This window comes from Rutilus rutilus (assembly GCF_951802725.1).
Source record: "Rutilus rutilus genome assembly, chromosome: 8".
NCBI lineage: Eukaryota > Metazoa > Chordata > Actinopteri > Cypriniformes > Leuciscidae > Rutilus > Rutilus rutilus.
The window spans coordinates 24,037,725-24,053,091 of record NC_140222.1 but is presented as its reverse complement, the minus strand read 5'-3'; the positions used below and the strand labels follow the sequence as shown (position 1 = coordinate 24,053,091).

The 15,367-nt window shown below is 40.1% G+C and overlaps 4 protein-coding genes across 4 annotated transcripts in view; 1 reads left to right on the top strand and 3 right to left on the bottom strand.

Annotated features, from left to right (window-relative positions):
* Positions 1-15,367, top strand: part of aox5 (aldehyde oxidase 5) — a 53,092-nt gene that overhangs the window by 20,606 nt on the left and 17,119 nt on the right. The window lies entirely within an intron of this gene.
* On the bottom strand, positions 1,998-3,156 carry LOC311295077 (hatching enzyme 1.2-like; the record flags this gene model as incomplete). Its single annotated transcript, XM_084416267.1, has 5 exons — positions 1,998-2,388; positions 2,479-2,596; positions 2,677-2,817; positions 2,927-2,999; positions 3,088-3,156. 5 exons carry the CDS (start codon positions 3,154-3,156, stop codon positions 1,998-2,000), a joined length of 792 nt encoding a protein of 263 aa, XP_084272393.1.
* On the bottom strand, positions 7,749-8,907 carry LOC311295075 (hatching enzyme 1.2-like; the record flags this gene model as incomplete). The annotated part of the gene is made up of 5 exons (XM_084416265.1): positions 7,749-8,139; positions 8,230-8,347; positions 8,428-8,568; positions 8,678-8,750; positions 8,839-8,907. 5 exons carry the CDS (start codon positions 8,905-8,907, stop codon positions 7,749-7,751), a joined length of 792 nt encoding a protein of 263 aa, XP_084272391.1.
* Positions 10,975-12,133, bottom strand: LOC311295078 (hatching enzyme 1.2-like; the record flags this gene model as incomplete). The annotated part of the gene is made up of 5 exons (XM_084416268.1): positions 10,975-11,365; positions 11,456-11,573; positions 11,654-11,794; positions 11,904-11,976; positions 12,065-12,133. The coding sequence occupies 5 exons, from the start codon at positions 12,131-12,133 to the stop codon at positions 10,975-10,977; spliced, it is 792 nt and encodes a 263-aa protein (XP_084272394.1).

The following is a 15,367-nucleotide window of genomic DNA, read 5'->3' as shown; positions in this document are numbered from 1 at the left end:
TCTGTCTGGACTTTATATTCACCCGAGTAGGTGGGTCTACTGGACGATTATGCGTAGGGTCTTAGTGTCCAGAGTCTAAAGTGTGTGCCTACAGGGAGGAAACTCTGACCTCGCCCGTTGGTCCAACACTTGACACAATCATAAAATATACCTCAGTTTGTTTAACTAATTCACTAAAATGGACACGCTGTAGCTTTTGGACTTTACCACGTGCCCTAAGACAGTGGTGTACAGGGATGGTCCACAATACCTTAAATGTGCTCTGTAGGTTGATTACAAATAAATCCTTATATGTGAAAACATCTGAATTTACTATAGAGATTAGTAAACGACCCCAAAAATATTAGCAAGATGGACAAATAGTTATTTAATAGAAAAGAATTTGCTCATAGCTAAACTGAAAGCTTTTGATTTAACAGGGAAAATAGGACAGTCACTGTGAATTGCTCAAATGTTTTCAGGAGAAATGTAGTATTTCATAGCACTACACCGCTTCTTAGTTGACATAATTGTTTTGTTACTGAAAAGCAAAATGATTTCAAACAGTGTCAAAACCACCTTGCTGATTAGTAAAGTAGTTTAATCGTTTAACTATGCATAACAATGCTACTGCATTTTACACATTAAACTGTACACCACTACTAGTTAAAGAGAAGTCACATTTCAACTCTTTGAGATTGAAAGTTTTGATCAAAAAAGTTCCGAATTCGATTTTACAGAAGTTGTGTATTTTATTTTGTAGTCCAGATGTTATAATCAGTTTTTGCAATACAGCAGAAAAATTGCTCTAATTTTATTTTGATCTTAACATCACAGACAAGAAGTTCTGAATCTCATTTACGCAGAGATTCTGGGGGGGAAATGTTTTCTGGTAACTGCTCTTACATTGAGTGATTTTGTTCATCTACAATGCCAGAGCGTTCCCGTCTGTCGTGTAACGTACGTGTTCAAAAGTCCCGCTCTTATAATTTTGTTATCCCCCAGCAGACAGTAACATCGTGTATGGTATCATTAAGCTGCTTGTTCATTTGTCACCTCCATGGATAGGAAGTAGATCCCTGATCTTGATATCATTCTTGTTTGTAGCGATTGATATTTTCTTGTATCTTTGTCAATATGCAATTTTTTAACTGTTCTTCCTCCAGTCAAATAGTTCCACGATAACTAACATCATCACTGCAACACACACCCGACACAGCATCGGCTCTGGCTGTTTTCACACTGATATTTTCCACGATTTATCCCAGTAATATTACTAGGGTCTTGTATGAGTGCCGAATTTTCCAGCATTCTGGCTCTGGCTTGTATTCACATAGAATGCTCCCCTGCAATTTTCTGGAACCAAAGTTCATTATGAACGCAGCCCTTATTTGCACCAAAACTTCACGCCATGTCTAGAACTGCATCTTTGGCTGACTTTGTGCTTCAGGTGATCAGATTTATGTCTGCTTGGGACTTTCTCAATCTTTGGCAACTTTGAAAGTTATATTTATTTTACTAGAGGATGCAAGAGCGACTGACTCCAGAAGAGGGTCTCGGCACAATAAAGGTCTTTAAAACTGAGGTATCAAACGGGAAAACTCCCTTTTCAGCTGTGAACATATGATTACACCAGAACTAAATCTCAAAAATCTTTCCAAAATCTACATTATAGCATTTTGCCACAAAAAAAAAGTTATTTTGTTGAAATGTATAAATCATATACTGTGCCCAGTCCTCCAGTTCTCCTAAGGTTAAACCAGGTGGCTTTAATTAGGCTGCAGGAGAAGCTTAATACTATGACACCTTTAATGCTACCATCAAGCACTTTCTTAAACTTGACATTGAATCGCAAATAAAGGATGAGTTTGTCTTGCAGTGTAGCTTTATTTTTCCCAACCCAACACAATCACACATTTCAGAAATCCAACACCATTAAAATACAGAAACATAATCTCATTACATTATTCATCTACAGACACATGGACTATATAAAATGATGTGTGCAAGCCTCATCATCAGCATCCATACAGCTTCTGAATCCTCAGAACGTCAATTTTGGACAATCCCTGCCTCTGTCCGATTTCCACAGTTGCATCAGGAATGGGAGTGATGGTTTCCAGCCAGGGCTGAATGGCGAAGGCAGTTCTTCCATAGTGCATGATGGAGCCGTAGTCGTATGGAGTGTTTTGGTTGTTGGTGTTCTGTTTCTCGAAGTTGTAGGCCATATCAGGAGAGATGTTCTCAAAGTTGATTCTGACATACTTGTCACGATCGCTCCTGGTTTGCTCGTGGTAAAAGCCCAGGGCATGATTGAGCTCATGTTGTACAATGCCATTGTAAATACAGCCGTCCCTTTTGAGGGAGACCACCTGTTTGCCACCAGTTCTACCTAGAGAAGAGAAGCACCTGAGAGGAGAGAGGAAATAAAGGGGTTAAATATTGATCTGTTAAAGGTCTGTTAAATGTTTCTTGTTGGTATAGTACGATTGTTCTTACCCATCTTTGTTCTCAATACTGATGTAGTCAGTCTGAGATGATTTGGCCACAAAGCGGATGCAGGTTTTGGCGTGAAAGACCGACATGGCGCTCGCAATCACTGATTTGTCCGAATTGGCTGCAAAAAGGGTCCACAGGTTTAAAATGGCATCTAAATGAATCACAGATATGTTCAATGAATGAAGGAGATTCACGTACAGAATTCCCTGCTCACTATGTAAGGGATCTCCACTATGTTGTTAGAGTTTTTCTTCCAGAAACAGTTGTTGTTGAGGCAGTAGAGAGCATTTCTGGTTTTGGGAAACAGCATATCTCCTTCAATCAAGAGCTCAGAAGATCCTGTATTTGAAGAGCAATATATTGATGAAATAATGCAATATATTCATGAATCCCGATCACTTTTTTAGAAATGTGACCCATTGCTGGCTTTATCTACAAGATGCTTCACCATTGTTGGTTTCTAAAATCCTTGTAGTGATGTCCACAGGTTCAGGCTCTGATACAAACACACCATCACACATCTGCTCCTGGTGGTAGAAACAGAGATGTTTAAAACGACTCAATTGAGGACTGTTAACCGTTTAAGGGAGAGACTAGAAAGGACCTTACCATGAGAGGAGACGCCTGGGCGACGCCAAAAAGCAGCAGCAGAATGGAGAGGGAGGCTCTTGTGTCCATGTTGCCTCAGTGTGTGGAGATGTTCAGGATGCTCCTGTGCTGAGATTTGATGCCTGTGAGCTATTCTGTCTGGACTTTATATTCACCCGAGTAGGTGGGTCTACTGGAGGATTATGCGTTGGGTCTTAGTGTCCAGAGTCTAAAGTGTGTGCCTACAGGGAGGAAACTCTGACCTCGCCCGTTGGTCCAAAACTTGACACAATCACAAAATATACCTCAGTTTGTTTAACTAATTCACTAAAATGGACACGCTGTAGCTTTTGGACTTTACCACGTGCCCTAAGACAGTGGTGTACAGGGATGGTCCACAATACCTTAAATGTGCTCTGTAGGTTGATTACAAATAAATCCTTATATGTGAAAACATCTGAATTTACTATAGAGATTAATAAACGACCCCAAAAATATTAGCAAGATGGACAAATAGTTATTTAGTAGAAAAGAGTTTGCTTATAGCTAAACTGAAAGCTTTTGATTAAACAGGGAAAATAGGACAGTCACTGTGAATTGCTCAAATGTTTTCAGGAGAAATGTAGTATTTCATAGCACTACACCGCTTCTTAATTGACATAATTGTTTTGTTACTGAAAAGCAAAATGATTTCAAACAGTGTCAAAACCACCTTGCTGATTAGTAAAGTAGTTTAATCGTTTAACCCTCCTATTACCTTTGGGGTCAATTTGACCCCATTCAGTGTTTAACGTCTCTAAATACATACTTAAAATTTTTTTTTTTGCTTCATATTTAAAGACTTTTCCTAATTTAATGGGGACAACTGGGTAAACATAAAATTAACATGATGATAGGTTCTGTACGTACTTTTGTAGCATCGGTGTTCTTTGGGGTCAATTTGACCCCAGGCTCATTTTGCTGTATAAAACCGTATAAAACATATAAGAAATATCAATTTTTTTATTGTTCACATTGGTGATTAGGCACAAATCCCACATTTATTTTGGATGATATTGAGGTCATTATAAGTTGAGATTTTATGATCTTCAAAAACCTTCACTCTGCTTTAGGGCCCTAACCTGACATTACCATATAGGCCTACTTGAAGTATTGCGAGAACCACTGATAGTTCACACGATATAGTGGAGGGGGGAATCATAATTCTCACAAGAAATTAGATATTTCCAGTGCCAATTATATATTTCCAGGGAAGGGAAAACATAATTCTTGCAACAACTTTGATATTTTGTGCCGTGGGGGAGGGGAAAACATAATATAGGGGATGAGCAAATGTATGAAAGCTTCCACAGAAGCCTTATAAACCATTTCTCTTTGTGCTTTGTGAGCTCTCTCTTTATGCTCTTTCTCAATTGAAAATGACCTCTTAGCAAAGTTTTTGGGGTTTTTTTTGGGGTTCTATACGGACCTGTTCGCCAGGAAGACACCAGTCGACCCGCCCGAAATGCAGCACGATGCCATACCAGCCATCCCGTCAGTGTTGACCAGTGAGGTCAGGCATGCGATCCAGAACATCCAGAAAGACCGGGCACCAGGGCTGGACGGAATCGAGGCCGAGCTGCTCAAAGAGGGTGGACCGATGCTTTGGGCAGCATTGGCCAGCAGTTTCAGCCGCTACATGGCGCAGAGAAGAACACCAGATCAATGGAAGACAGCCAAGACAGTGCTGTTGTACAAGAAGGGTGACCGCGAACAGCTGAGGAATTATCGGCCAATCTGGCTCCTGCCGACCGTGTACAAGGTTTTCACCAAGGTGCTGTACAACCGACTAGCCAGGCAGTTGGACGAACAACAGCCACCCAAACAGGCCGGCTTCCGGTCTGGCTACAGCACAATGGACCACATCCACGTGCTGAACCAACTGCTTGAATGCTGCCGGAAGTACAAGATGCCCTTGGTACTGGCCTTCGTAGACTACGAGAAAGCCTTCGACAGCATAGAGATCAATGCCGTACTGCTCGCCCTACAACAACAGGGCATCTCCTACGAGTACGTGGACCTTTTGCGGGAGCTGAACAGCGGATGCGCCACCAACATCACCTTGTTCGACCGGACACTTCCCACTTGAATGACAGGGTACAGCTGTGGCCAAATGTGAAATTTTTGCTGCTTCAGTTGTTATGATGTTGATTCACATTTTTCTAGATTATTGTGCAGAGTGATCAGAGGCATTTTACATCATTTCAAAAAGCTTTATCACAAAACCCCAAATTTTACTGTTTTTGTCCTTGGCAACAAATTACCAGCTAACATCATTTTACTAATCATATAATCAGCACATGATTGCTATAAGGAAGGAAGAAGTGCTTCCAATCATTGTGTTCTTCAGTTAGCAATGGTTTCCTCCAAAGAAAGATGGAGGATCATCTTTGCATCAAAATGGCCTCCATTTACCAGATCATCAAGAGCTTCAAGAATAGAGGTTCGGCTGCAGTGAAGAAGGCTTTAGGATGTCCCAGAGTGTCCAGCAAGTACCAGGAACTTCTCCTCCTGAGGAATCAGCTAGGGAATCGTGTCACCACCAGTGCAGAACTGCTCAATATTGGCAGCAGGTGGGTGTGAGAGCATCTGCACACACAGTGAGGCCAAGACTTTTGGACAACAACCTGGTGTCAAGAAGGGCAGCAAAGAAGCCACTTCTCTCCAATAAAAACATCAAATATTGGCTGAAATTCTGCAGGAAGTACAAGAATTGGACAGCAGAAGACTGGTGCAAAGTTAATGTATCTGATTAGAACATCTGGAAAATCGATTGTCCAGAGAAGAAAAGGTGAACGCTACCATGAGTCCTGTGTCGTGCCAACAGTGAGGCATCCTGAGACTATCAATGGGAGTGTCATATTGACCCCAAACCCATCCTTGATAAAATATATTGTGTAATATAATAAATAAAAAGCTATTAAAACACCAAAAAATATATAGAATTTTAGATTTTTGGATAAATCAGTGACATTTTATAGTGATTTGCTAATTTGTCCATAGTCGTGCAATAGGTATTCTGGATGTATAAGGGGTGGGGGTGGGGGTGGGGGGTTGGTGGTGTTTTATTTAAAGGGCTATTTAAGTAGTCAACAAAGACACAAAGTACCTGACTTAAACCTTTGGGGAAAAAATCTAATTGTGGGGGTTTAAATTGCTGGGGTCAAATTGACCCCAGTGGGTAAAAGATGTTGGTAGATTTGAGGGTAACAGGAGGGTTAACTATGCATAACATTGCTACTGCATTTTACACATTAAACTGTACACCACTACTAGTTAAAGAGAGGTCACATTTCAACTCTTTGAGATTTAACGTTTTGATCAAAAAAGTTCAGAATTCGATTTGACAGAAGTTGTGTATTTTATTTTGTAGTCCAGATGTTATAATCAGTTTTTGCAATACAGCAGAAAAATTGCTCTAATTTTATTTTGATCTTAACATCACAGACAAGAAGTTCTGAATCTCATTTACGTAGAGATTCTGGGGGGGAAATGTTTTCTGATAACTGCTCTTACATTGAGTGATTTTGTTCATCTACAATGCCAGAGCGTTCCCGTCTGTCGTGTAACGTACGTGTTCAAAAGTCCCGCTCTTATAATTTTGTTATCCCCCAGCAGACAGTAACATCGTGTATGGTATCATTAAGCTGCTTGTTCATTTGTCACCTCCATGGATAGGAAGTAGATCCCTGATCTTGATATCATTCTTGTTTGTAGCGATTGGTATTTTCTTGTATCTTTGTCAATATGCAATTTTTTAACTGTTCTTCCTCCAGTCAAATAGTTCCACGATAACTAACAACATCATCACTGCAACACACACCCGACACAACATCGTCTCTGGCTCTTTTCACACTGATATTTTCCACGATTTATCCCAGTAATATTACTAGGGTCTTGTATGAGTGCCGAATTTTCCAGCATTCTGGCTCTGGCTTGTATTCACATAGAATGCTCCCCGGCAATTTTCTGGAACCAAAGTTCATTGTGAACGCAGCCCTTATTTGCACCAAAACTTCACGCCATGTCTAGAACTGCATCTTTGGCTGACTTTGTGCTTCAGGTGATCAGATTTATGTCTGCTTGGGACTTTCTCAATCTTTGGCAACTTTGAAAGTTATATTTATTTTACTAGAGGATGCAAGAGCGACTGACTCCAGAAGAGGGTCTCGGCACAATAAAGGTCTTTAAAACTGAGGTATCAAACGGGAAAACTCCCTTTTCAGCTGTGAACATATGATTACACCAGAACTAAATCTCAAAAATCTTTCCAAAATCTACATTATAGCATTTTGCCACAAAAAAAAAAAAAAAAGTTATTTTGTTGAAATGTATAAATCATATACTGTGCCCAGTCCTCCAGTTCTCCTAAGGTTAAACCAGGTGGCTTTAATTAGGCTGCAGGAGAAGCTTAATACTATGACACCTTTAATGTTGCCATCAAGCACTTTCTTAAACTTGACATTGAATCGCAAATAAAGGATGAGTTTGTCTTGCAGTGTAGCTTTATTTTTCCCAACCCAACACAATCACACATTTCAGAAATCCAACACCATTAAAATACAGAAACATAATCTCATTACATTATTCATCTACAGACACATGGACTACTGTATATAAAATGATGTGTGCAAGCCTCATCATCAGCATCCATACAGCTTCTGAATCCTCAGAACGTCAATTTTGGACAATCCCTGCCTCTGTCCGATTTCCACAGTCGCATCAGGAATGGGAGTGATGGTTTCCAGCCAGGGCTGAATGGCGAAGGCAGTTCTTCCATAGTGCATGATGGAGCCGTAGTCGTATGGAGTGTTTTGGTTGTTGGTGTTCTGTTTCTCGAAGTTGTAGGCCATATCAGGAGAGATGTTCTCAAAGTTGATTTTGACATACTTGTCACGATCGCTCCTGGTTTGCTCGTGGTAAAAGCCCAGGGCATGATTGAGCTCATGTTGTACGATGCCATTGTAAATACAGCCGTCCCTTTTGAGGGAGACCACCTGTTTGCCACCAGTTCTACCTAGAGAAGAGAAGCACCTGAGAGGAGAGAGGAAATAAAGGGGTTAAATATTGATCTGTTAAAGGTCTGTTAAATGTTTCTTGTTGGTATAGTACGATTGTTCTTACCCATCTTTGTTCTCAATACTGATGTAGTCGGTCTGAGATGATTTGGCCACAAAGCGGATGCAGGTTTTGGCGTGAAAGACCGACATGGCGCTCGCAATCACTGATTTGTCCGAATTGGCTGCAAAAAGGGTCCACAGGTTTAAAATGGCATCTAAATGAATCACAGATATGTTCAATGAATGAAGGAGATTCACGTACAGAATTCCCTGCTCACTATGTAAGGGATCTCCACTATGTTGTTAGAGTTTTTCTTCCAGAAACAGTTGTTGTTGAGGCAGTAGAGAGCATTTCTGGTTTTGGGAAACAGCATATCTCCTTCAATCAAGAGCTCAGAAGATCCTGTATTTGAAGAGCAATATATTGATGAAATAATGCAATTTATTCATAAATCCCGATCACATTTTTAGAAATGTGACCCATTGCTGGCTTTATCTACAAGATGCTTCACCATTGTTGGTTTCTAAAATCCTTGTAGTGATGTCCACAGGTTCAGGCTCTGATACAAACACACCATCAGACATCTGCTCCTGGTGGTAGAAACAGAGATGTTTAAAACGACTCATTTGAGGACTGTTAACCGTTTAAGGGAGAGACTAGAAAGGACTTTACCATGAGAGGAGACGCCTGGGCGACGCCAAAAAGCAGCAGCAGAATGGAGAGGGAGGCTCTTGTGTCCATGTTACCTCAGTGTGTGGAGATGTTCAGGATGCTCCTGTGCTGAGATTTGATGCCTGTGAGCTATTCTGTCTGGACTTTATATTCACCCGAGTAGGTGGGTCTACTGGCGGATTATGCGTAGGGTCTTAGTGTCCAGGGTCTAAAGTGTGTGCCTACAGGGAGGAAACTCTGACCTCGCCCGTTGGTCCAACACTTGACACAATCCTAAAATATACCTCAGTTTGTTTAACTAATTCACTAAAATGGACACGCTGAAGCTTTTGGACTTTACCACGTGCCCTAAGACAGTGGTGTACAGGGATGGTCCACAATACCTTAAATGTGCTCTGTAGGTTGATTACAAATAAATCCTTATATGTGAAAACATCTGAATTTACTATAGTGATTAGTAAACGACCCCAAAAATATTAGCAAGACGGACAAATAGTTATTTAATAGAAAAGAATTTGCTCATAGCTAAACTGAAAGCTTTTGATTTAACAGGGAAAATAGGACAGTCACTGTGAATTGCTCAAATGTTTTCAGGAGAAATGTAGTATTTCATAGCACTACACCGCTTCTTAATTGACATAATTGTTTTGTTACTGAAAAGCAAAATGATTTCAAACAGTGTCAAAACCACCTTGCTGATTAGTAAAGTAGTTAAAACTTAACTATGCATAACAATGCTACTGCATTTTACACATTAAACTGTACACCACTACTAGTTAAAGAGAAGTCACATTTCAACTCTTTGAGATTTAAAGTTTTGATCAAAAAAGTTTCTAATTCGATTTGACAGAAGTTGTGTATTTTATTTTGTATTCCAGATGTTATAATCAGTTTCTGAAATACAGCAGAACATTGCTCTAATTTTATTTTGATCTTAACATCACAGACAAGAAGTTCTGAATCTCATTTACGTAGAGATTCTGGGGGGGAAATGTTTTCTGGTAACTGCTCTTACATTGAGTGATTTTGTTCATCTACAATGCCAGAGCGTTCCCGTCTGTCGTGTAACGTACGTGTTCAAAAGTCCCGCTCTTATAATTTTGTTATCCCCCAGCAGACAATAACATAGTGTATGGTATCATTAAGCTGCTTGTTCATTTGTCACCTCCATGGATAGGAAGTAGATCCCTGATCTTGATATCATTCTTGTTTGTAGCGATTGGTATTTTCTTGTATCTTTGTCAATATGCAATTTTTTAACTGTTCTTCCTCCAGTCAAATAGTTCCACGATAACTAACATCATCACTGCAACACACACCCGACACAACATCGGCTCTGGCTGTTTTCACACTGATATTTTCCACGATTTATCCCAGTAATATTACTAGGGTCTTGTATGAGTGCCGAATTTTCCAGCATTCTGGCTCTGGCTTGTATTCACATAGAATGCTCCCCGGCAATTTTCTGGAACCAAAGTTCATTGTGAACGCAGCCCTTATTTGCACCAAAACTTCACGCCATGTCTAGAACTGCATTTGGCTGACTTTGTGCTTCAGGTGATCAGATTTATGTCTGCTTGGGACTTTCTCAATCTTTGGCAACTTTGAAAGTTGAATTTATTTTACTAGAGGATGCAAGAGCGACTGACTCCAGAAGAGGGTCTCGGCACAATAAAGGTCTTTAAAACTGAGGTATCAAACGGGAAAACTCCCTTTTCAGCTGTGAACATATGATTACACCAGAACTAAATCTCAAAAATCTTTCCAAAATCTACATTATAGCATTTTGCCACAAAAAAAAAAGAAAAAAAAAGTTATTTTGTTGAAATGTATAAATCATATACTGTGCCCAGTCCTCCAGTTCTCCTAAGGTTAAACCAGGTGGCTTTAATTAGGCTGCAGGAGAAGCTTAATACTATGACACCTTTAATGTTGCCATCAAGCACTTTCTTAAACTTGACATTGAATCGCAAATAAAGTATGAGTTTGTCTTGCTGTGTAGCTTTATTTTTCCCAACCCAACACAATCACACATTTCAGAAATCCAACACCATTAAAATACAGAAACATAATCTCATTACATTATTCATCTACAGACACATGAACTATAAAAAATGATGTGTGCAAGCCTCATCATCAGCATCCATACAGCTTCTGAATCCTCAGAACGTCAATTTTGGACAATCCCTGCCTCTGTCCGATTTCCACAGTCGCATCAGGAATGGGAGTGATGGTTTCCAGCCAGGGCTGAATGGCGAAGGCAGTTCTTCCATAGTGCATGATGGAGCCGTAGTCGTATGGAGTGTTTTGGTTGTTGGTGTTCTGTTTCTCGAAGTTGTAGGCCATATCAGGAGAGATGTTCTCAAAGTTGATTCTGACATACTTGTCACGATCGCTCCTGGTTTGCTCGTGGTAAAAGCCCAGGGCATGATTGAGCTCATGTTGTACGATGCCATTGTAAATACAGCCGTCCCTTTTGAGGGAGACCACCTGTTTGCCACCAGTTCTACCTAGAGAAGAGAAGCACCTGAGAGGAGAGAGGAAATAAAGGGGTTAAATATTGATCTGTTAAAGGTCTGTTAAATGTTGCTTGTTGGTATAGTACGATTGTTCTTACCCATCTTTGTTCTCAATACTGATGTAGTCGGTCTGAGATGATTTGGCCACAAAGCGGATGCAGGTTTTGGCGTGAAAGACCGACATGGCGCTCGCAATCACTGATTTGTCCGAATTGGCTGCAAAAAGGGTCCACAGGTTTAAAATGGCATCTAAATGAATCACAGATATGTTCAATGAATGAAGGAGATTCACGTACAGAATTCCCTGCTCACTATGTAAGGGATCTCCACTATGTTGTTAGAGTTTTTCTTCCAGAAACAGTTGTTGTTGAGGCAGTAGAGAGCATTTCTGGTTTTGGGAAACAGCATATCTCCTTCAATCAAGAGCTCAGAAGATCCTGTATTTGAAGAGCAATATATTGATGAAATAATGCAATTTATTCATAAATCCTGATCACTTTTTTAGAAATGTGTCCCATTGCTGGCTTTATCTACAAGATGCTTCACCATTGTTGGTTTCTAAAATCCTTGTAGTGATGTCCACAGGTTCAGGCTCTGATACAAACACACCATCAAACATCTGCTCCTGGTGGTAGAAACAGAGATGTTTAAAACGACTCAATTGAGGACTGTTAACCGTTTAAGGGAGAGACTAGAAAGGACTTTACCATGAGAGGAGACGCCTGGGCGACGCCAAAAAGCAGCAGCAGAATGGAGAGGGAGGCTCTTGTGTCCATGTTACCTCAGTGTGTGGAGATGTTCAGGATGCTCCTGTGCTGAGATTTGATGCCTGTGAGCTATTCTGTCTGGACTTTATATTCACCCGAGTAGGTGGGTCTACTGGAGGATTATGCGTAGGGTCTTAGTGTCCAGGGTCTAAAGTGTGTGCCTACAGGGAGGAAACTCTGACCTCGCCCGTTGGTCCAACACTTGACACAATCCTAAAATATACCTCAGTTTGTTTAACTAATTCACTAAAATGGACACGCTGTAGCTTTTGGACTTTACCACGTGCCCTAAGACAGTGGTGTACAGGGATGGTCCACAATACCTTAAAGGTGAACTAAGTAACTTTTTTACCTTAACTGAACAGCTTCGGAGTCATTGGAATGGTTATAATACTTATTTCGGGTTGAATGGTGGTCGTTTCGCACCCCCCTGGTGCCCGTGAGCGGAAAATTCGCACTTGCAACTTTGGGGTGGTCTGATATCGCGTGATATCAGGTCTCGCGATGTAAACAACTGCTTTACGGCCAAAAGAAATCTGCTAAAATGCCGTCATTATTGCGCTCCCTCACGCTGTCTGAACCCGAATGAAGAAGACGTTTTAAAGAATGTCCCATCTGCTTTGATGTCGTCGATCTACTAGCCTCTGGTGTCTGAGAATCGCCAACGAGTTTTTACAACAGTGTTGTCAAATATCTATTCCGAAGCTGTGGGGGGAGCTCTAGAGAGAAACCTGCGAGCAAAAAGCGAGAATACAGCGTAGAAATCCCGAAGCTACTGAGTGCTGCTTTAAATGTGCTCTGTAGGTTGATTACAAATAAATCCTTATATGTGAAAACATCTGAATTTACTATAGAGATTAGTAAACGACCCCAAAAATATTAGCAAGATGGACAAATAGTTATTTAATAGAAAAGAATTTGCTCATAGCTAAACTGAAAGCTTTTGATTTAACAGGGAAAATAGGACAGTCACTGTGAATTGCTCAAATGTTTTCAGGAGAAATGTAGTATTTCATAGCACTACACCGCTTCTTAATTGACATAATTGTTTTGTTACTGAAAAGCAAAATGATTTCAAACAGTGTCAAAACCACCTTGCTGATTAGTAAAGTAGTTTAATCGTTTAACTATGCATAACAATGCTACTGCATTTTACACATTAAACTGTACACCACTACTAGTTAAAGAGAAGTCACATTTCAACTCTTTGAGATTTAAAGGTTTGATCAAAAAAGTTCCGAATTCGATTTGACAGAAGTTGTGTATTTTATTTTGTTGTCCAGATGTTATAATCAGTTTTTGCAATACAGCAGAAAAATTGCTCTGATTTTATTTTGATCTTAACATCACAGACAAGAAGTTCTGAATCTCATTTACGTAGAGATTCTGGGGGGAAAATGTTTTCTGGTAACTGCTCTTACATTGATTGATTTTGTTCATCTACAATGCCAGAGCGTTCCCGTCTGTCGTGTAACGTACGTGTTCAAAAGTCCCGCTCTTATCATTTTGTTATCCCCCAGCAAACAGTAACATAGTGTATGGTATCATTAAGCTGCTTGTTCATTTGTCACCTCCATGGATAGGAAGTAGATCCCTGATCTTGATATCATTCTTGTTTGTAGCGATTGTTCTTTTCTTGTATCTTTGTCAATATGCAATTTTTTAACTGTTCTTCCTCCAGTCAGATAGTTCCACGATAACTAACATCATCACTGCAACACACACCCGACACAGCATCGGCTCTGGCTGTTTTCACACTGATATTTTCCACGATTTATCCCAGTAATATTACTAGGGTCTTGTATGAGTGCCGAATTTTCCAGCATTCTGGCTCTGGCTTGTATTCACATAGAATGCTCCCCGGCAATTTTCTGGAACCAAAGTTCATTGTGAACGCAGCCCTTATTTGCACCAAAACTTCACGCCATGTCTAGAACTGCATCTTTGGCTGACTTTGTGCTTCAGGTGATCAGATTTATGTCTGCTTGGGACTTTCTCATTCTTTGGCAACTTTGAAAGTTGAATTTATTTTACTAGAGGATGCAAGAGCGACTGACTCCAGAAGAGGGTCTCGGCACAATAAAGGTCTTTAAAACTGAGGTATCAAACGGGAAATCTCCCTTTTCAGCTGTGTGAAGGAATTTTCCTCTATCCTGACTATCTGAAATAAAACTGTTGCGTCTACTCATCGACACAGAGCGTCTACTAATCGACACTTAATAAATAATAAAACTGTTGCGTCTACTCATCGACACAGAGCGTCTACTAATCGACACTTAATAAATAATAAAACTGTTGCGTCTACTCATCGACACAGAGCGTCTACAATCGACACTTAATAACCTTTATACTCCAGCTCTTGCGTCTTCAGTCGACATCTGGCCGAGTTTCTTACTCTAACTTACTTGATTCCCTAAACTGACCTGCTGCGCAGCAGAAATGAACAGACAGACTTTCAGCAAATGTCCTCTAAATGCTTTAATAACGGCCGGGAGAGTCTTCGAGCAGTTCTCAGAGAACTCTCCCAAGAAGAATCAAGGCCGGAGGATCTCTTGCAAATTCCATTGAGAATCCCACCGTAAAACACATATACAACAGTTTTTATAGTATAGAGGTATGACATAAATGTCAGGCTGCATTACATAATATCCCCACTATTTGATTGGTTCTTCATATGCAAACCCCTCTGTTACTAGGTAAAGCAAACTCTGATCTTGTGGTGACTTCATCTGTAATCACAAGATCCTAACAGACTGTCTAGTTTCATTTCCCAAAACTAAGTTATTTTTACATACATACGCACACAGTCAAAGACACAAGTTTTCCATTGGTTTCATACAGTACATCCTGTTCCAATGTTAGATGTTAAATAAGGTTAGATGTTAAAAACATGATTAGTTTAATATACAGTTTAAAATCTCCACGACAGCTGTGAACATATGATTACACCAGAACTAAATCTCAAAAATCGTTCCAAAATCTACATTATAGCATTTTGCCCCCCCCAAAAAAGAAGTTATTTTGTCGAAATGTATAAATCATATACTGTGCCCTGTCCTCCAGTTCTCCTAAGGTTAAACCAGGTGGCTTTAATTAGGCTGCAGGAGAAGCTTAATACTATGACACTTTTAATGCTACCATTAAGCACTTTCTTAAACTTGACATTGAATCGCAAATAAAGTATGAGTTTGTCTTGCAGTGTAGCTTTATTTGTCCCAACCCAACACAATCACACATTTCAGA